The sequence below is a fragment of the Saccostrea echinata genome, unplaced genomic scaffold (assembly GCF_033153115.1).
Source record: "Saccostrea echinata isolate AGI-Se365-2 ecotype Australia unplaced genomic scaffold, CSIRO_AGI_Sech_v1 ptg000001l, whole genome shotgun sequence".
Taxonomy (NCBI): Eukaryota; Metazoa; Mollusca; class Bivalvia; order Ostreida; family Ostreidae; genus Saccostrea; species Saccostrea echinata.
The window spans coordinates 36,016,208-36,039,014 of NW_026889750.1; the positions used below are offsets into that span (position 1 = coordinate 36,016,208).

At 33.9% G+C, this 22,807-nt stretch overlaps 1 protein-coding gene across 1 annotated transcript; it reads left to right on the plus strand.

Annotated features, from left to right (window-relative positions):
* The first annotated feature begins 1,563 nt into the window (after nt 1-1,563).
* Nucleotides 1,564-5,090, plus strand: LOC133178822 (uncharacterized). The gene is made up of 2 exons (XM_061313509.1): nt 1,564-1,693; nt 4,752-5,090. The coding sequence occupies exons 1-2, from the start codon at nt 1,600-1,602 to the stop codon at nt 5,015-5,017; spliced, it is 360 nt and encodes a 119-aa protein (XP_061169493.1). The 5' UTR covers nt 1,564-1,599; the 3' UTR covers nt 5,018-5,090.
* The last annotated feature ends 17,717 nt before the right edge of the window (nt 5,091-22,807 follow it).

A 22,807-nucleotide genomic window follows, 5' to 3' on the forward strand; every position in this document is an offset into this window, starting at 1 on the left:
CACAAATCAAGGAAGAAATCAGAAATTTATGAATTCCTCAATAAAGCATGATTTTCATGTATTTCTCTTCATTTATCATTGCATTTATCAATCATTTTGGGCATTTAAATGCCTTACTTTTAACAATGATAAGTTAACATATCTATACAACAAATTAATCATAAACATATTATTTTAAAAAAGTAATTATTAATTTGTTAAAGTGATGCGTTAGCAATTTTGTCTATTGTATTTGCAATTAATTACCCTTTTGTGAAGGAGGAAAACACGGATGACTCTACCTTACTTAACCACGCCCGTAACAAAATCTAAATGTTTTGCAATGTAAATCATAAAATATTAATTTTATATATTAATTCTATACATTTAATCATAAAATATTAATTTTATATTGTAGATAATTCAATTTAAAAAATGCTTTCTTTGCACGTTACTTAGTATGGGAATTGATGTTGCAGCTTTGTAGAAAAAATACATAACCCGCGAAAACGGGTTATGTAATTTTTTCCTAAAATAGCCACAACGTTCATTCCCAAATGAATGATGAAAAGTTTCTGAACTTTTGTAGATACCGACTGGATCTTCTGTATCTACTCGAGCCAACAAGACAACTCCAGAGGGATTTTACATATCGCTTTCCGGTATTCCTGACGCGGGTCTAGGGGTTTGGTCTAATATTCCTGTACCAAGGTTTACAGTCTTAGGTGAATATGATGGTCTCGAATACAACATTGCTGTACATTGTAAGGATAAAGTCTGCTGCAATAATTACTCCTGGTTATACTCTTGGGTGGTAAGTGTAATGTTTATACACTTAGGGGTTTTAATTCATTGGAATCTCAAAAAAATGTTGGTAGTATAGTACAGAGATCTTTAAAACAAAATATTTTGCAGTGAAATATTCTCTTTAACAAGTATATAATTACATCGCCAAGCGAATTTTTTTTACGACTTTAAATTAAAAAAATTGTATCAACTTGTCTACTTGGACCATGCTGAAATATCACAATGGGGGGGGGGGGTCTCCTTGTGCATCTCTTTCAATCACTGTTACATATGATATTGTATTGGGAAAATGAAAAGTTCATTGCAAAAGATCAAAGGCTTCTCGAGATATCGCCCTAAAACGAAAATTGTTACACACAGACAAAATTATGAATTTATTATCTTGACTTTTGACCTCAAAGTCAAAGGAGTCTTTTGTAGGCCATGGGGAATTGTGATATAAAATTTCATTGCAAAAACTTAAAGAGTTCTTGAGATATCGTCCGGAAACGAAAGTGTTACACACAGACAGAAATACAGCTAGACGGACAGGTATACCCAAATTAATATCTCCACTTTCAGTGAAAGCGGGGGACAATGAATTTGAGTTTCACATCTGTAATCAACACACAGCATCACTGCATCTAGTAATGTGAACATGTTGAAAGTATTGGTTATTTCTGAAATTAGGTGAGAAGCACTGACGATGATTTTGTCTATAAAATCGACGCAACGTCTCCCGAGTGTGGTAACTGGCTCCGTTATGTAAACAGTGCTGTCCATTTTACACAAGAAAACGTACATGGTTTTACGTGCGCGGGACTGGTTTTCTACATGACGACAAGGGACATAACTCCACGAACCGAGTTACTCCTGTGGTACGGAGATGCATATGGGAATTATCTGCATTTGAAAAGAATTCATCCAGGTATTGTTTCGTTGGAAATCAATTCATGTTTAATTACTTATAATTATACTTGCTGCAGATCTTTCGCTCGCTGGTCTGAAATTTTTTTTAGATGGATGTCCATCACAATTTTTTTCAGACCAGCGAGCCACAAATAGGTTGTCTGTATAATTTATATTTAACACGATAAGTATAATTAAGCCTGTTCCTTTACATCTAATTCTGGCATTCAAGAGGCCCCTATGCCAAAATGCTCACCTGAAGTAAATTAAGGATAGAGCTATGATTTGTTGAAATTTTTCAAATAGAATGATTTGTCTTTTATGATCAATTGACAACATTAATCGACCGACTTCAATTTACACTATGTGGAAACCCTTCCATATTGTTTTGACAAATGTATCAGTGTTTAAAAGATTTTTTTAAAAATAATTCCCATATATATTTCAGAGAGAGCCTCGGGGAAAGAGAAAGAGAGAGGGGGAGGGAGAGAGAGAGAGAATTTTGTATATTTTCTATCTACCGGTTGAACAAGTTGCATCTGAGTGCACATTTGTTTTAAATCAGTGATTTTAACAGTGCACATACATGTAATTTTCGGAAGCCAAAGTATCTTACAATTTGAATAAGAAGTTAAGAAGTATAACGCGATGTTTTAGAGATTTTGGGTACATTTTCATTTGAAATGAAAGAAAAAAAAAACATAAATTAACTCTCCAATATATATATATATATATATATATATATATATATATATATATATATATATATATATATATATATATATATATATATATATATATATATATGCAGACTATTGCATTATATTATGTATTATATGGCCTTCATGGATTTTTGTAAATTTGTTAGTTATCAAGATTCTAAAATTACAAAATGTATTTGCTAACAAGGTCATGATAATGACCCAGGAATTTTTGAAATGCTGACTTTGATTGAGACTGTTGAAAGCTCTGTAACATCAACTTATTAGTTAGTATCCTGCCTCAATTTAAAAGCTGATCATACTCAGGTCATGCTCTAGCGTACTGAATATGTTGGGAGATATAACATCTTATGCAGGCGATAGTGGAATATTACTGCATAAATACATATGCTAGAAGTTTGCGATGGGAAATTAAGCCGATTCCAGGTTATTTTGTTTAGATGTTAGACGACTGTAAACGTCTATAATTAGTAAAATATCCAAATATTTAACAGACGATAAAGAAAGATTAACATGTGCATTACGTTTGACAAGTCCGTTTTATGTGTGTTATGATTTTTGACTTCGTAACCTTCAACTCTAAGACTGGCCTACTTTTCAAAACGTCTAATTTTTGTCGTAGCTATTGCATCTGAAGAGACAGAGCTTTCACAATATTTAAAAAGTAGGTCGAACATCAGGGTCATGAAGTCAAAAACCCTAACACATTTAAAAAGGCATCACTTGTGACAAGACCTTTCAAATGTATTGTGGTTTTTGACCTCATGACCTTAACGTTCGACCTACTTTTGAAAAATTTAAACTTATCCAAAAGTTTGCACCATTAGAGACAGGCTTAAGTATTTCACGTATTTCATATGTGCATTACCTGTGTTAAGGCATTTCCAAATGTTGTATGATTTTTTACCTCATGACATAGACATCGAAATCTGATCTTCAAAAACTTTACTCTTGGTCGTATTTTTGCATCAGTACATATTAGGGATGTCAAATTTACTCGGATAACTTATCTAAATACAGGATATCAAACGCTTGCATTTGCCCTTTCTTTTCATGACGCTAGTACTTGAGTGTACCTCTTATTGATCTATCACCAGAGGCTATTTGAACATGTCTATTCAGTGACCCATGGCTGTTAAACAGTTAAAAAAAAAACTTAGAGCTTGCGATAAAGAAGATGGGCGAATAAGGCGAGCGAAGTGCCTATAGTGCGACAAATATGAAGGTGAAAAATTGAATCTCAATTATAACAAAATTTTCGTTGATATTTCGTCTTACATTAAATATACTTAAAATCTCCAAAATTTGCAAAGATTGAAAATTTTTTGCCTATGAAATAGCATACACACACTAAAGAGGGCAAAAAGTATCATTTTCTCATAATTTTTTGATATGAGTGGGTCTTCGTTTCATTTTTTTTTTTTAAGTTTATCCTCAAAGTTTTCTTAAAAATATACATATTTTGGTTAACAAAAACATGAAGCAAAGACCCACTATACCTTAAGAATAAACTTTTATGACACAACATTCGCATCTTCTAAAAAATACCATTAAGTCAAGGGTCATATATATCACAAACATGATTTAAATGCCGCTATTTATTAGGAGCTGTGTAGCGTAGTGTTAGCGCGTTAGTCTCAAAGGATAATAATACTTAGTTTTTTTATTGCTAGGGTTCGAACCCCACGAATACCACATTAATGTTGAATAACAGAATAATTTTTGTCGAAAAAAAATTTCCTCAGAAAAGTTTTGTTCATCATAATTTCATAAATTTCAATAAAGATAACTTTACTCTAAATTCTAAATTCACAAACTGAATATGATTTTTATATATCTGAATCTATAGGCATTCTGCACGCCTTGTTCTGTTTAATTAAGTGTATCATTAATTTATTACTAGTTGCAAAAAGCGTGATCTTATGGTATCGCTGGTTGAAAATTTATAATTTGAGCTAACAAATCAAATATTTATTGAAAGCTCTCTCATTCTGCAGCACTAAGTGTTAGACAATCATTATTTTATCATCATATTTGTGATAGCAAGTTATTTATTTCGACTCTGTACTCGAATATTCGTTGACATCCCTAGTACATACTAAATAAAAAATATACTTTTTAGCACAAGACAAGACAGGTACAATATGCCATAGATCATTGCACCATAACCATAATAAGACCCCAACAGGTGGGATACCATAATTCTTTGAATTGGCTTGTTTCTCTTGCTTTAGCATCTCTTCCCTCGATGCCCCTTACAATATATCTCAGATGTGCCGATTGTACTCGATGTGAGGACTGAGATAAATAATAGTCTGCGATTATTGACACGTGAAGAAATCTTTTTTTTTTCAGAAAAGGACATGGGAAACAACGTCAAGATAAGAGTTAATGTCATTACCAAAAAATCGGACAAAATGTTCTATGAAGATGGCACTCCTATGAACTACACCCGCTGGGTTCCTGGATCCACCCGGGGACTTCCTGATGGTGTTTTTGGTTTATCATTGGTTCATAAAGAAATTGAATGGAAATGGCATCCCGAGAAAAACTATTCTTATTTCACAGGACCAGAGGGTCTTAAACTCCCATTTATATGTGAGCAAATGTACAAAATGTAGCTAGTATAATATTAACTCTATTTCCCTATACCCAGTGGTTACAATTATCTGCTATGCAGATCCCTGCTTAGTCTCCCACCAGTGAAACTGGTCTGTCTGTTAATATTGCTTGATATGCGATATACTCTCAGAATTTTTGTTTTAAATGTTTTGTGTCTTAGGTTTAAAGGCCATGTGCATATGTGAACATCTTGTTTCTTATGTGTCTTCAACTAATGAATAACCTTCGTTAAAACTGAGGTGAAATTCGGAATTTTACGTAATAGAAACTTCATGTTATACCGACATACCGGTATATCTTTAAAACCATTGAAGGTTTGAAGATAAAACCTTCTAAATGGATCTAAGAAAAGGTCAATGTTTACGATCATAAGATTTCCCCTCGGAAAATAGGTTTAATTTTTATAGAAGGATTTTCCCCCACGGAAAAATGGCACTAGATTACTCAGTTTCCCCAATTGAAATCCCAAGCCAGGTACAATTTTCCGTGGCGGGGGGGGGGGGGGGGGGGGGTGGTCCTACTCTGTGTACCGCTAGAAGTTAGAGTGCGATTTTCTCCAGAGTCAACACCCCCCTTCCAATTAAAGAGTATTCATATACCCAAAAGCACAATTTTGGCCTGACTGCAAAGCGAAACTGATCTTTTGAATAATGAAGTCTGTCTGTCTCTGAAGACATATTGTTGTAATTGTTCCGCCTAAAATTTTGTCCGTAGATGTTGTCGCAGATGGGATGGATGGATGATCTTAGTGAAACTTCACAAAAGTTATCATCAATTTTAGTTGTGCTTTCAACATTTAAAATTTTCAAAATGCTGACCATTTCCATGTAAACAGATTTAATATGAATATTTTATTTCCAGCCTCATTTTCTAAGTAACTGCCCATGCAGCCAATTCTTTGAAGCATTCAAGGATTGTTCCTTGAATTGGAATCGGTTGTAGACAAAGTTTTTCACTGTTACCATGGAAATTAAAAGGGAAATTTTCTTTATAATATGATTTTTCTTGAATGGTATTTCAAACTGTAAAATTTTGAAGTAAAAGTGTCTCCCCAAGTTTCTGGGTTTAAAATATCCAAAATGGCTGTTGTTGCCATAAAACCAAAACTGGAGTCTATTTCTGGTCATAAAAATTTAAAATTTAAATTTGCATTTAAAAACAGTATTTGCTTAGACCATCTTTAAAAAGAAATGTTTGCTTGCCCTCTGCCGACTCAGGATCTAAAAAAAATTAGGACATACGCAACGTAGTTTTGAACTTAAAATTTTCATTCTCTGTTTAATTTAAAAGTTCCATTATTGAAGGAACTTTTTACGATTTTATAATGCCTGGTAAAACTGTACACCTTCTCTAAATCACATTTTTAGGAAAAACCAGCCAAAAATATATCTATGTTAATTTTGCTTTAAAAAATACTAGCATTCTCATCATTTTATATCTGTTCAAAACTCCTGGTAATGTATGCTGATTTTTTGTGTAAGAACATCTAATGGTACTGTGATTAAAATTGAGAATATCTGGGAAAGTTATCAGTGGGAAAGGTACATTGTAGAGTTTGTGTACATGTACTTTGCGTATGTCCTTAAAATAGTTTTCAATGGGATGAGAAAACTTCGGAATGAATAAAAAAACAAATTGTTTCCCGGAGGTTAAAAAAGTTTTTGAGTAGGGGTGTCTTTAGTCGATTGGTCGGGAGAGGGCAAACAAACTTTTTTTTAAAAGATGGCCTTACTCTATTTCAACTCCAGTGGAGCACCGCTGGGATCATCGGGGGGGGGGGGGGGGGGGGGCTCTCGACCTGACTGAAGAACTACCCTAGTCAAATACTCTCAAGAAGGTACATGTATGTGGAACTGATCAATAGTTTCAAGTTAAGAGTTAATTTTTAGCCAAATATGCTAGATATGGTTAATAATGTTCCCGAATCTTACATTAATTTTAGTTTTTGATAGAGAAAAATCCTACTCTTGGAAAGTGCGTGGGGGAAATCTGGTAGTAGTGTAAGATTTTCTATCGGGGATAAGGATTCTACCCTATCCCCGATACCGGTATCAAAATCTATTGAAGTTGTTTAAATGTTATGGACTTGGAGTCCAGACAACGTTTTAATAATTTATTTCCAAAGATATACCAGTAGTAAGTGGACAGAGTTGAAAGCCATTGTTAATGTATAACAAATGATATATAGCACACATACACAAATTAAAATTCAAAATCCAATGCTATAGTCTTTGAAGCTTTTAAAAATATTCGTTCTGAGGTGACTGGGTGCTGTCACACTGTGGCCTTATTAAACTTCAGAAAAGTTTGTCTTACAATATTCTGTGTACATAATAAAGGTACGAAAAGGTAATGTGTGTTGTGTTGTTTTAATTCTTCGTTTTTCTTCTTTAACATTTTTCATTTAAAAAAAACAAAAAAAGGTTGTTGATGTCCTCATGTGAGGCATCAACTCAAAACATTTTTTATTACATAAAACAAACAGAATGTCTTAGAAAACATGCAATTAAAATTTGGACCCCTTCAACTGCGTCCATATCTATCACGTTTTCAGACACATGTCTCTGAAGTAAGTATTAAATGGGAATGTCAAAAAAATTTGCGTTTTCGTTATTATCAAAACATACAATTAATTAACATGTATTTGTTTAACTCGACCTAGAACTGACTATACTTCTTTCCTTAATGGCATTTTTCAGCTGTGTTTTTGAGGAGACATCCCAATCCATGTATTTACTATAGTGCATATAAAATAAATGGTTAAATTTTCGTCTCCAGCATTAATTTAACCATGATCTTTCTTTCTAAACCCAGGATCAATTCCGGTATTAAAGAATTCATTTTTTTCTCCATAACATCATCAAAAAAAAAAAAAAAAAAAAAAAAAAAAAAAAAAAAAAATTCAATGATTTGCTACTGATCTTGGATATTAAATCTCCAAAATCTTCCTAAAACTACCTTTGATCTCTACAGACGTGGAACATAATAATTTTAAACAGTTTTTTTTTCTTCAAATTTTGTTTATAAATATCCCCCCTCTCTCTCTCTCTCATTAAATATTGTAATTATGATTTGCTATGTTATGTTTTGACTTAACTGAGATCGAAATGTAATGTGTTTATTTTATTATAAAGAGACTACCATGATTTCTTTATGAGTATTTGTGAATTTATATCAAGGGGTCGCGCACCAGGCGAATCCCCTTAAATCCCTCTACTTGACATTCTTAGCTTGATGATATACGTATGGATAAAATGCAAAATTAATATAATGAAAATTACCCCCACTTTTCCACAATTTAGAAGAAATCATTAACTATGTTCATAGTTCAAGTTAATCCTACTGGAGAGTTATATCATGAATTGTCATTGTAAAATTTAACATTGATATAGCATCGTTTAAACGGATTATAAACGGAAGATACCCTAGAAATGTTAGGATATCTTTTTTTATCAAAGTTATTTAGAATTATGATACAATTGACCGTTTAGTCTAAAACTTGCCGTAGAGGTGGAGGCTGACGAGAGAGGTGCGTACCTGACTGAAGAACTACCCGACTCAAATACTCTCAAGAAGGTACATGTATGTGGAACTGATCAATAGTTTCAAGTTAAGAGTTAATTTTTAGCCAAATATGCTAGATATGGTTAATAATGTTCCCGAATCTTACATTAATTTTAGTTTTTGGTAGGGAAAAATCCTACTCTTGGAAAGTGCGTGGGGGAAATCTGGTAGTAGTGTAAGATTTTCTATCGGGGATAGGGATTCTACCCTACAACACCGGTATCAAAATCTATTGAAGTTGTTTAAATGTTATGGACTTGGAGTCCAGACAACGTTTTAATAATTTATTTCCAAAGATATACCAGTAGTAAGTGGACAGAGTTGAAAGCCGTTGTTAATATATAACAAATGATATATAGCACACATACACAAATTAAAATTCAAAATCCAATGCTATAGTCTTTGAAGCTTTTAAAAATATTCGTTCTGAGGTGACTGGGTGCTGTCACACTGTGGCCTTATTAAACTTCAGAAAAGTTTGTCTTACAATATTCTGTGTACATAATAAAGGTACGAAAAGGTAATGTGTGTTGTGTTGTTTTAATTCTTCGTTTTTCTTCTTTAACATTTTTCATTTAAAAAAAAACAAAAAAAAAAAGGTTGTTGATGTCCTCATGTGAGGCATCAACTCAAAACATTTTTTATTACATAAAACAAACAGAATGTCTTAGAAAACATGCAATTAAAATTTGGACCCCTTCAACTGCGTCCATATCTATCACGTTTTCAGACACATGTCTCTGAAGTAAGTATTAAATGGGAATGTCAAAAAAATTTGCGTTTTCGTTATTATCAAAACCATGATTTCTTTATGAGTATTTGTGAATTTATATCAAGGGGTCGCGCACCAGGCGAATCCCCTTAACTCCCTCTACTTGACATTCTTAGCTTGTTGATATACGTATGGATAAAATGCAAAATTAATATAATGAAAATTACCCCCACTTTTCCACAATTTAGAAGAAATCATTAACTATTGTCATTGTAAAATTTAACATTGATATAGCATCGTTTAAACGGAATATCTCTTAAAATATTTTTCATTATATTTCAAGATACCCTAGAAATGTTAGGATATCTTTTTTTTATCAAAGTTATTTAGAATTATGATACAATTGACCATTTAGTCTAAAACTTGCCGTAGAGGTGGAGGCTGACGAGAGAGGTGCGTACTCATTTAAAAGTCAAGAAGGCTAACTTAAGTTACTTTGCATCTTCTGTATTTTAGGGGGGGGGGTCGCAATTTAAAGAGAACAATGTATTAATATACATTTTTATAATATTATTGAGAAAGTCAGCGAGATTCCAGGAATGAGAGTGGTTCTTAAGATGCCAATGATATTATACATTACAGCTCATGAGAAAACTAAGCTACTTTGTAAGTGTGTCCCCTCAATAATTACGTCTGATGCCCTTATTTATTTATTTATTTTTGCTTGTCAAAGAATGTTTGCTTGGTAGTGCCCGCCTAAGTTCAGCCAAACTAAAAATGTTTAGTTTTAGACCCCTCCCCCCTCCTTTTTCCTTCTGCTTCCTACGGGTCTGCACGTTGCAGGATGTTAACTATTTGTGGCTGATTTTGAGAGAGTCAGATCAAACTTCCTTATTTATGAGAAGAATTTGACAATGCATGTATGTTTTATATTTTTCTTCCTTAATAATGTTTCCTGGCAGAAACACATCGTTGTCTTTTCGTGAGCCAAACTCTGATATCAAAAATGATTCAAACTATGTCATTCATTATTCTTTTTTAGGATGTAAGTTGATTGTTTAATGTTATGTCTCATGACAAGTGGAATCATGGAAACATTGTTTTTTGTATTTCAGTCTATGGGCAGGGCTTTTTGTACTTCAGTCTATGGGCAGGGCTTTTTGTATTTCAGTCTATGGGCAGGGCTTTTTGTACTTCAGTCTATGGGCAGGGCTTTTTGTATTTCAGTCTATGGGCAGGGCTTTTTGTATTTCAGTCTATGGGCAGGGCTTTTTGTATTTCAGTCTATGAGCAGGGCTTTTTGTATTTCAGTCTATGGGCAGGGCTTTTTGTACTTCAGTCTATGGGCAGGGCTTTTTGTATTTCAGTCTATGGGCAGGGCTTTTTGTACTTCAGTCTATGAGCAGGGCTTTTTGTACTTCAGTCTATGGGCAGGGCTTTTTGTACTTCAGTCTATGAGCAGGGCTTTTTGTATTTCAGTCTATGGGCAGGGCTTTTTGTACTTCAGTCTATGGGCAGGGCTTTTTGTACTTCAGTCTATGGGCAGGGCTTTTTGTATTTCAGTCTATGGGCAGGGCTTTTTGTACTTCAGTCTATGAGCAGGGCTTTTTGTACTTCAGTCTATGAGCAGGGCTTTTTGTATTTCAGTCTATGGGCAGGGCTTTTTGTACTTCAGTCTATGAGCAGGGCTTTTTGTATTTCAGTCTATGGGCAGGGCTTTTTGTATTTCAGTCTATGGGCAGGGCTTTTTGTATTTCAGTCTATGGGCAGGGCTTTTTGTATTTCAGTCTATGGGCAGGGCTTTTTGTACTTCAGTCTATGAGCAGGGCTTTTTGTATTTCAGTCTATGGGCAGGGCTTTTTGTACTTCAGTCTATGGGCAGGGCATTTTGTATGTCAGTCTATGAGCAGGGCTTTTTGTACTTCAGTCTATGGGCAGGGCTTTTTGTACTTCAGTCTATAAGCAGGGCTTTTTGTATGTCAGTCTATGGGCAGGGCTTTTTGTATTTCAGTCTCTGGGCAGGGCTTTTTGTACTTCAGTCTATGAGCAGGGCTTTTTGCATTTCAGTCTATGGGCAGGGCTTTTTGTACTTCAGTCTATGAGCAGGGCATTTTGTATGTCAGTCTATGGGCAGGGCTTTTTGTATTTCATTCAATTTCAGCATGTGTACGGTACTTTTTTTTCAAGATATGAGCAGTGGTTTTATATTTCACTATATCAGGATATGAGCGGCTATGTAAAGAAAGGTGGCTGGAATTGTCGTATAAGATCATGTAAAATGTGTGAATCACTCACTATACTTAAAAGCTGTTTGGATCAGGTTGGTGATGGAAGTCGAAAATTTCCTCACCGTGAACAGGTTTCTCTGCGTCACGTTTTCATCAATTTTATTAAAATACTGTCTTGTGGGCGATTATTAATTTCTCATCTTAGAGGTAAATAAAAAAGCTATGAGAACCTTTATAAAAGAGTGTTTTCTAGAGTACTTAAAGAAATTTTACCCAGACCGTCTCTCACACTCCATATTCTAGGCTTGCAGGTATGTAAATGGTATTAAAAAAAGAAATTATATTAAAATTTATTAAAATTTTATTAAAATCAATGAAATTTTGATATTTCTCCAATGAAACAATTCTAACATAAATAATCAAAGCATGAATGTATTTAATTAGTTTATTCAGGATAGCGGAATATTTTTAAAGGGGTTTTCACCTAAGATAAATTTAAAATATTTTCACCTAAGATAAATTGTATATATATGTTAGGGATGACAATTTCTAACCGGTTACTAGGTCGGAACGATGGTAATTGGTTAGAAAATCTGAAATCGGTTAGTCGGAAAAAAATTAAATATGTGTAAATTTGAACAAAATTATCATGATATTCAATGATACAAAAATACAAATAAAAAGAAGATTGGAGAACAAGGCGAGCGGAATGCCTACAGTGCAACAAACATGACGGTGAAAAATTACATCTCAGTTATAACAAAATTTTCTTTGATATTTCATCTAAGATTAAAGTATACTTTATGTAAAATCTCTACAATTTGCAATAATCTCTCTAAGATTGAAATTATTTGCCTATGAAATAGCATACACACACTAGAGAGGGCAAAGAGGGTCATTTTCTCATACTAAAACACAATTTTTCGATATGAGTGGGTCTTCGCTCCATATTTTTCAGAGTTTATCCTCAAAGTTTGCCAAAAAATATACATTTTTTGGTCAACAAAAACATGGAGCAAAGACCCACTATACATCAAAAATACACTTTGTTGACACAACATTCGCATTTTTTCGAGAAATACTTGAAGTCCTATTAATAAAGGGCCATATCACAAACATGATTTAAATGCCACAATTTCTGTGTAGCTGTAGTTGTTAGCGTGTTAGTCTCAAAGGAAAATGATACTCAGGATTTTTATTTCTAGGGTTCGAACCCCACGAATACCACATTATTTTTTTAATAACAGAAAATTTTTTGCCGATAAAATTATCCTCAGAAAAGTTTTTTTTTATCATAATTTCATTAATGAGAACTTTACTCTAAATACTAAATTCACAAATTGATTATGATTTTTATATATCTGCGCGCCTTGTTCACCCATCTCCTTTTCAGAATGTTAGTATTTTCGCCTATTTAAGCTGATTTAGAAATGATAAAGGCTCTCTGGATTCACTTAGTGGGTGTAATTCATTAGTTTGTGAGATGTTAACTGCTGTTTAAACATCATGTCCTTACCAAGCCTGAGTTCATACCTCGTTTATCTTTTGCAGTTACCTATCACATTATAATTTATTAAAAAAGAAAAAAGCAAATCAAGCGATTTTTCCGACTTAGTTCTGATTATGGTGACAATCGAATGCAGAATGAACTTGCGAGACATCTGGTCTCAAATTTTTCAAATATATCTCATATTTTAGTATGTGTCATAGTAATTTTATTTATTTTTTCTTTTTTTCTTTAGGATATATATATATATATATATATATTTCCATTTCGATTTGTTTTCTCTGTGATAACTCTTTCAAAGTTAGGAGAGTTGATTTCTTGATCATTCCACTCGAATGCAAATTTCGCCAAGCGAAAGGTCAGGAGCTAAGAAGGCCTAATATGCATGTAATTCTCGTGCGGCTGTCTTTGTGTCTGAATCTAAGGAGGCCTAATATGCATGTAAATCTCGTACGGCTGTCTTTGTGTTTGATGTCAGTGGGCGGGGACTATTGAAATTGACATGTGAGGCCTCGTGTAATTTAAATCTATTAGTCTACATTTTTAAAATCTAAATTTACAATTTTATTTCACAATGAAATGGAAATATAAGGAATCACTGTCTAGTTAGTAGAGTATGCCAGGGACATCAACGATAGTTGGAAACGTGGGATAATTTATGCATAACGGGCTTCGCCCGTTATGCAAATTATCCCACGTTTCCAACTATCGTTGATGCCCTAGCATACTCTACTAACTAGACAGTGATTCCTTATATATATATATATATATATATATATATATATATATATATATATATATATATATATATAATTATATATATATTCTGATCAAATATAAACATAATATTACCTAACGCCTTTTATTCTTGTTTTTTTTTTTTAATAGTTCACTTTATAAAGTACGTCAAGAAATTTTGATACGATTGAGTGACTGATTGATTTAAGGAATGTTTTTAAGTTTTGTGTGAGTTATTGGTGTGTAAATCACACAGACTTGTCACGTATGCTTATTTCATGAAGCGCGCTATATTTAAAGAAAATAATTTAAATAGCAATTACTACAGGAAAAAAGATGAAAATTTGACAACATTCAAAATTCGATTAAAAAGAAGTTGAAGAAAATAGTACAAGATAATTATAAAGGCAAAACTATGGAAAAAGTATCCAAATTCACAGAAAACTCCAAACTATATTTGTACAGTAAAATAAAACACAATCTCAATATGGAAGAATATCTTATGCTTGAAAATAGTTTCAAGAATAGACAATTGCTAACTAAGTTTCGAACAAGTGACCACTGCCTACTGATTGAAACTGGTAGACTGGTAGACCTCGACAACAAAGATTTTGCACTTCATGCAATGCTACTGATGATGATTTTCATTTCTTTTTACACTGTAATTTGAATATACAAGGAAGGAATATACTCATAAAAACCATGTTAGATAATTGTTCCTCATTCTATCCTCATTCTATCTCAAATCACCCATACAGAAACTTGAATATGTACTTAGTCCAACAATTGAAGTTATACCGGCTTTTTGCACTTTTATAAAACATTCATTAGAATTAAGAAATAAAAGGTCCACATCGGTGTAACATATAAGGAGTAAACTACTTAAATTGCGCCTATTGTATAAATATATCATAACCGGGTCAACCTCATTCCGGACTCCAGCCTAATGGTTCTTATTTTCTGTACCTCAACCACTGAAGTTTGAGGAGGCAGAGTCCCGAATGACATTGGGCCGATCATGCATTTGTTTGTATAACCCGGGATCTTTGGCTATGCAAGTGAGAGGACGCACCAAGTGGAATAACTCTTATAATCTTTGAGCTTGGTCGAAGTGACCCAAGTCAACTTTTTATGTCTGCGAAATGACCCTTGTATATTACGCTTCCAATTTCCCTCTAAATCTGAGGACCTTCCCTCACCAGAGCGGCTCACAGGTGTTAAGGTGTGGCACTGTTACCCAACCTGTATAAAATGCAAGCAGAGACAGACACAATCCAGTTTCTGACTTTATTAAATTAAACAATCCATTTTTTTCTATTAATGATTACAATAAATATTTTTACACAAGATACTAAACATTATAATAAACATTACCACTTATAATCTAAATATTTAAACCTGTAAATAAAATTAGCCATCTGAAAATTTACTTAAGTTTTATAAAAACGCGCAAGTCTACAAAATGATCTCACCCGTATAAAATGCAAGCAGAGACAGACACAATCCAGTTTCTGACTGAATGCGTCTGGCCGTCCGCTCATTTTATACCAGGTGTACCCTTGTAGTTTTACATCTCCATATTTGTAACTCCCTCGAAATTTGCCATAATTACTTTAAATTTTAGTTTGAATTTCAGTTACCATTATTCTGTCCTCCAACACTCTTTAGTTTCCTAATGCACTTTAAAAATCATTTTCTATCTTTTGCATAATTTTTAAATATTCTTTGTTGTAGCTAATTTATACTAACAACTGACCTCTGGTCACCTCAATACTATTGGTTGCTCTTTTCTCCTTACCAAATACATCTTTTGATAAACAAGTAACAAAGCGCATTCCAATCTATAATGTATCATTTTCTTGGAACCGTCCAGGTGAAAAGGTCAAACCCTAGTGGCCAGCATTTATGTTTATTTTTTTTTTTATCTTCAGAGCTTCGTGTCTGTTATCTCTCTCAGCCGAATAGTGCAAATACATCAAAATATGTTACATTCTTATTTTAATGCAATTTTTGTTATGATAAATTCCCCCTACTATTAAAAAATCTTGTCCACAAGATTTGTAAAAAAAAATTAAGATATTAATTATTTTCGCTGAGAAGTTTAAATAAAGCAGAACACTGAAAATGAAAGTTGTTTGTAATGTTTTCATTAAATTTACACGACAGTGGATGTCTATTTAAAAATTTATCTTTACATAAAATTTCGTCTGGAAAAGGATCATACATACGATTTTGATTAGAATATTTTCGAAGGGCTGAATAATGAAATTCTTTTCCACAATAAATACAAAATGTCCCACTTTTTATTTCATTTGTGCAATCAGGATGAACACGAGTACCACAGCACGCAACCTTATAAAGAGTGTTGGAACGGGGACACATTGTTGCGCAATAAGCACATTTGTATGTAAAATTAATTTCAACACCTGGCAAATATGAAGGAGGATCCAAATCATAGTAAGATGTACGCAGTTGTTCTCTTACACATTTCTTTAACTTTGATTTTGAATATGCGGCATTGTTATCATTATAAATTAATTGAAATACTTTGCATGGCGGCAATCTATATAAATCTGATGCCTTATATAAATATGTAGCCGATAGTTTTGAATATCCAAACAATCGAAAATACATGATCAAGAGATCAAACGACGTCCCGGGAGCATGTTCTAACGTATAAATATCAAGTAAATAAAGTAAGTAGTCAAAACAGAAGAAATCTGAAAAAATGAGTAACTGCCAGTAAATGTATCCCGTTTCCATGCCTTGAAAAGAAAAATGTCGAATAAATTTAAATAATTTATTTAAAGTTATATTTCGAAACAAATGAAACAATCGTTGAATAATTTCGTGATTTGTTATTTGAATAGGCAATGGAGTATGAAAAATTTTGGAATTTGTTAAAGAAAAATATTGTGCAACACATTCGGACTGTTTGATCATGTATTTTGTAATAGGTATCTTATAAAATTTCATTTTATTACCTTTTTCAGATGGCTTGAACAAAGACTATACGAGAATATATATAGATATATAAATAGTAGATATGGAGTAAAATACAAACACAAATATATAGAATCACAAAATACACTGTCAGAAAAAAAATTACAATATATTAATCACACACCAAAGAAATTAAAAAAAATATATATATATACACTTTGCCTAGGCTTTTTACCTGGGTAGAGGCGGCAAGGCTCTTTAGAATAGTTAACCGCAGTGAGCCACAAAAAATATCAGACAATATCAGACACTTCGATTTGAACAACTGGGATGACAAAACGCTGATTAAAACTTGCACTGCAGGTTAAGACTATTCGCTTAACCCAGAGTTAACGTTACGAAAAATATTTTGCGGTCTTGTCCTCCACCTTTGATAACCAAAAAAAAATACTTGATAGTAACTGTCCCTGATGGTACTCTCTGTTTATTTAATCTAGTATAAAAAGATAGCTGTTCCTCATCACAGGTAAATTAATGAGATAAACCTGTACATTTAATAAGTTTTGATTCAAACAAACACATATGCCAAGTGTCAATGTTTAACCTAACTTAAAAGAATAACTTCGAGAAGGGGTTTTGTGTAACAACAAAAGTTTTAAGCTCATTTCTTAACCCGTTCATAGCCACAGACAATAAAACATTTTCTGGTACGTTTTTGATAGATGCTGTTTTGACTATTCTCGTTAAATAGTCGCTTACTGACTCTGTAACATTTTGTTTCATTTGCAATACAGACAAATCCAAAAAATTGTCTAACTCTTTAAATCTTTCCTGAAACAGTGTTTGAATTGTATCAGTATTTGCTTTTTGCTGAAACGGTAAAGAGTCATACCACACTTTTGCATGCCCCTCTAAGTAAAATGGGAATGCATCAACAATTTTGTGATCTGGCAAGTCATGAAATTTTGCCCATTGAAAAAAATTAGTCAACCATGCAATGACATTTTGTGTACCATCACCCTTAAATTTCTCTAACTTAATGGTGGAAGACATTTTAGAAAAATGTGGTGTCCTACCTGAAGTCTTAGCGTTAGAATAAAACTTAAATCTGTCCTCGTCCAAACTCTGTTCGTTCCTTGGATGGCCTAGGAGATTGTAGAATGAGAGTCTTTGTTCCTCCAAGGAAGAGTCGTCTGTGCGTGTCGGATGTCCCTGTTCCGGCACAGAACTATTATTATTATTATGCGAAATATTGAAAAGTCCGTCTTTTTGGCTACTAGACGATGGGACAGTAGTTGTCGGGAATGTTCGATTGGCACGAGAGTTTTTACTTTGTGTCGTCTGCTGCAGTGGGTTTGTGGTCGAAACTGGTATTTCAAAGTTTGTTGGTCCTGCCCAGGGTGTACCGGGTCTCTTACGAAAAATGGCCTCGTCGTTCGTCTGACGGCTCTGGTCCTGCGTCGAGGGTTCTTGAGGGTTCGTCTGGTCCTCGTCTTGGTGGTGATAGAGTTCTCTGTCCCAATTACCAGTGGGATTGTCGTCTAATCCACGTCTGGGGGGCGACTTGAAGAACTGTCCAAAGTTCCTGTCTGGAAATGTTCCAGCGACACTGTCACTTAGCTGGTTCCAGGTTCCTGGGAACTTGTCCAAAAATTTTGGATCCGCTGTTTCTGGGGTCCTTGGATGTCTAACGCTTAAATTTTCGTTAAATAAATGTGGCGGTGTAATATCCGCAATATCTGTAGTTTCAAAATTGTCCTCAAAGAATAAATTAGTTTGTAAATCCTGGTCCGTTTGGTTTTCTTCGTCAGGAGTTAATGCGTTGGTAGTTTCTTTTCTTAGAGCTCCAGAGGAAATGACACTTGGCTGATATGTACTTGGATTAAACAAAATTTCACTGTCATCCAAATCTGGTTGAACAAATGTTTCAGGGGAAAATGATGACCCAAGTCCAACTATTCGTTGCAAACGCTGTAATGGTGTTTCAGTCTTTGGAACAGGTAAGTTTTCCATAAAGAGGATTCCCACCACTTATCATAACCGGGTCAACCTCATTCCGGACTCCAGCCTAATGGTTCTTATTTTCTGTACCTCAACCACTGAAGTTTGAGGAGGCAGAGTCCCGAATGACATTGGGCCGATCATGCATTTGTTTGTATAACCCGGGATCTTTGGCTATGCAAGTGAGAGGACGCACCAAGTGGAATAACTCTTATAATCTTTGAGCTTGGTCGAAGTGACCCAAGTCAACTTTTTATGTCTGCGAAATGACCCTTGTATATTACGCTTCCAATTTCCCTCTAAATCTGAGGACCTTCCCTCACCAGAGCGGCTCACAGGTGTTAAGGTGTGGCACTGTTACCCAACCTGTATAAAATGCAAGCAGAGACAGACACAATCCAGTTTCTGACTTTATTAAATTAAACAATCCATTTTTTTCTATTAATGATTACAATAAATATTTTTACACAAGATACTAAACATTATAATAAACATTACCACTTATAATCTAAATATTTAAACCTGTAAATAAAATTAGCCATCTGAAAATTTACTTAAGTTTTATAAAAACGCGCAAGTCTACAAAATGATCTCACCCGTATAAAATGCAAGCAGAGACAGACACAATCCAGTTTCTGACTGAATGCGTCTGGCCGTCCGCTCATTTTATACCAGGTGTACCCTTGTAGTTTTACATCTCCATATTTGTAACTCCCTCGAAATTTGCCATAATTACTTTAAATTTTAGTTTGAATTTCAGTTACCATTATTCTGTCCTCCAACACTCTTTAGTTTCCTAATGCACTTTAAAAATCATTTTCTATCTTTTGCATAATTTTTAAATATTCTTTGTTGTAGCTAATTTATACTAACAACTGACCTCTGGTCACCTCAATACTATTGGTTGCTCTTTTCTCCTTACCAAATACATCTTTTGATAAACAAGTAACAAAGCGCATTCCAATCTATAATGTATCATTTTCTTGGAACCGTCCAGGTGAAAAGGTCAAACCCTAGTGGCCAGCATTTATGTTTATTTTTTTTTTTATCTTCAGAGCTTCGTGTCTGTTATCTCTCTCAGCCGAATAGTGCAAATACATCAAAATATGTTACATTCTTATTTTAATGCAATTTTTGTTATGATAAATACATTCATTGTCCTTTGTTTTTGTTTTTTTTTTTTTTTTAATTATGGATTGTATTGCTTGACCCATATGGGTGTATTATGCACTTGGAAACAGTAAAAATGCACTGCTTCAACATAATGCGATAAAATATTGTCAGGTGTACCATCAACGCATCAGGCGTATTAATCAAACTACATTTTAAAATGAATTATCATGTATTTTAATTTCAGGGAATTTAACATGACTCTGTTGGTTTTCATTCTCATCATCTTATGTACCGGGTGTGCGGGTTTTTACGAAGTCGGAAAAGTGGGTTACCCCCAAAGTGACGTAGATAGTGGAGACATTAAGAGTCAGGAATCTTTCAAATACGAATCAACGTTTCCACAGGACAAGAGGGAGAAACTGTTGTCTGTGCGGAATGAGTTGAGTGTGCTGTCTAAAGCACTCTCCAACATAAGCAACAGACCCATCAAGTACACACAGAATCAACGACCCTATCAAATGACTTACGAAGACTATATCAAAAACAAATACTCCAAATTTGATGAATCAAATATCCGCCGATTACTGCTTCGCTTTGGTAGATAAAATGAGCACGTACTATAAGATCTAGAAGTGATTCCGTTTCTCCGATATCAACTTAAAAGAGTACATGAAATCCAACCTGGTCTGTTATAATTGTAAATAGTTTGGACTCCGTCTGTACGCCTCAAATCAAATCAGATCTGTATAGAATTAAGTAAATATTTACCATCTCACTGTATCCTCAAACTTTAAATTGAATTTCATGTTTCCATATGCACTGTCTATTTCAATTTACAAAGCTACATTTTCTGACCATGCCAGAGAATGTCGCTTTTGGAAAAGGCTTAAAACGAATGACATAATTGGATTCAATTAAAACTTTTTAAGAAAACCTTATTTTTCGTTTTTTTTTTTTCGAACGGTAGTTCGAATATCCTCAAACTATAAACGAAGATCGAAACTCTACCAGCGGTTCATACATTCACCTCTGTTATTGGCTTACATAATTATCACAGTGATAAGCATGATCCAGGAATTTCAGAGTTACTGTCCTCCGCTTTCACTGAAAGAGGGGGATATTAATTCGGGTCTGTCTGTTCAGACGTCCAGACGTCCGTCTGTCTAGCTGTCTGTCTGTCGTTCTGTCTGCGTGTAACACTTTGATTTCCAGACGATATTTCAAGAATCCATTAGGCTTTTGAAATGAATTTCTATACAACAACTCCCTATGGTCAAAAAAGACTCCTTTTGATTTTGAGGTCAAGGTCATAAATTCATTCATTCTGTGTGTGTGTACATTTGGGCAATATTTTGAAAAGTCTTTGAGCTTTTGTTATGAAATTTCACATCACAGCTTCTTATGGCATAAAAAAGACCCCTCTTGATTTTGAGGTCAAAAGTTCAAAGGACAATGAAAAAAATTATACATTTACAAATAACATTTTCCAAATGATAACTTAGTTTTCTTTGAGTTTTTCTAAATGAAATTTAATACCACAACTCCCCATGACGTAAGGAAGATCCTATCAATTTTGAGATCAAAAGGTCAGAAGTCAAGGTCTTAATTTCATGCATTTTCTGTTTTGTGTAACAGTTTAGTTTTTTGAACGATATCTTAAAAACTCTTTGAGCTTTTGCAATGAAATTATATATCACAACCCCTTATGGCCTAAAGAGGACCCCTTTTGATTTTGAGGTCAAAAGGTCAAAAGTCATGAATTCTTACATTGCAAAAAGCATTTTCCAGATGATTATTTTTCTTTGAGTTTTCTTCGATAAAATTTAGTTTCACAACTCCCCTTGTCCTAAAAAAGAACCCTATCCATTTTGATGTCAAAAGATCAGAGGTCAAGTTGATATTCATACATTCTGTCTGTGTCTTAACACATTTTCCCGAAGCTATATCTGAAAAAAAAGTCTTTGAAATTTTCCAATGAAACTTTATATCACAACTCACCATGGCCTTAAAAAACCCCATACTGACTTTAAGGTTTAAATGTCAAATGTCAAGGTCAGAAATATATATTGTATATATAGTTTCCAGATAATAATTATAGTTTGTCTGTAAGCTTTAGCGATGAAACTTTTGGTCATGAATTTCTTCATCATTAAAAATACTCCTATTGACTACAAGGCCAAAATCTGAAAGGTCAAGGTTGACTTTTTTCCCCCATCTGCAATTTTTCCCCCCGTTCTTCCACCCTCTTGGTTTTTCTTCCTTTAACCGGGGGAGGGGGCACAAATTTTCTGAATTAACTTGTTAACATAAACTAAGCAGAAATGACCTTGCACCCCCTAGAAATAAAGCTGACCCCCCAGTAAAATGGCAAGGAGGTCAAAACAACTTGTCTTACTAACTTTTCGCCACCAAAACCCCCATCCTCCATCCCATGCAATAGGATTTTCGGGTTTTAGAGAAGTTGATTAGATGGGGGTTTGTTTGTTTTTTTTTTTATTTTTTTTTTTTTTAATTTGCCTTCAAAATTTTTTTAAGCGGGTATTAACACCCCCTTTAATGGATCCCACATGACTATAATTCAATGTTACAGATCAATTTTATCCTTTTTAGGTAGATAACTAAATAGATCTATAACTATTAATATAAATTATCCCTGAAATATCATGTTTTACTGTATGTCTAAAATCTTGAACGAGAGCCCCATTGCAGAAGTGTCTGAAAGAGGAACGAACGACAACTCTGCCAGGAAGATTGACAAAGATCGGACGGGTTGAACTAATATAATTATGAGTATGGTAAAAGATAAAAACTGCAATCAAAAATATACATAAACCTATGAAGTGTGTAAAATTCAGTACACTGTCACAAGTATTCACAGAGCACTTTCTTACATATTTTCCAAAGCATAATATTCGATATACGCACACTGAGGGAGAGAGAGAGTGGGGGAGGGGGGAAAGAGAGGGAAATACAATAGGGCACT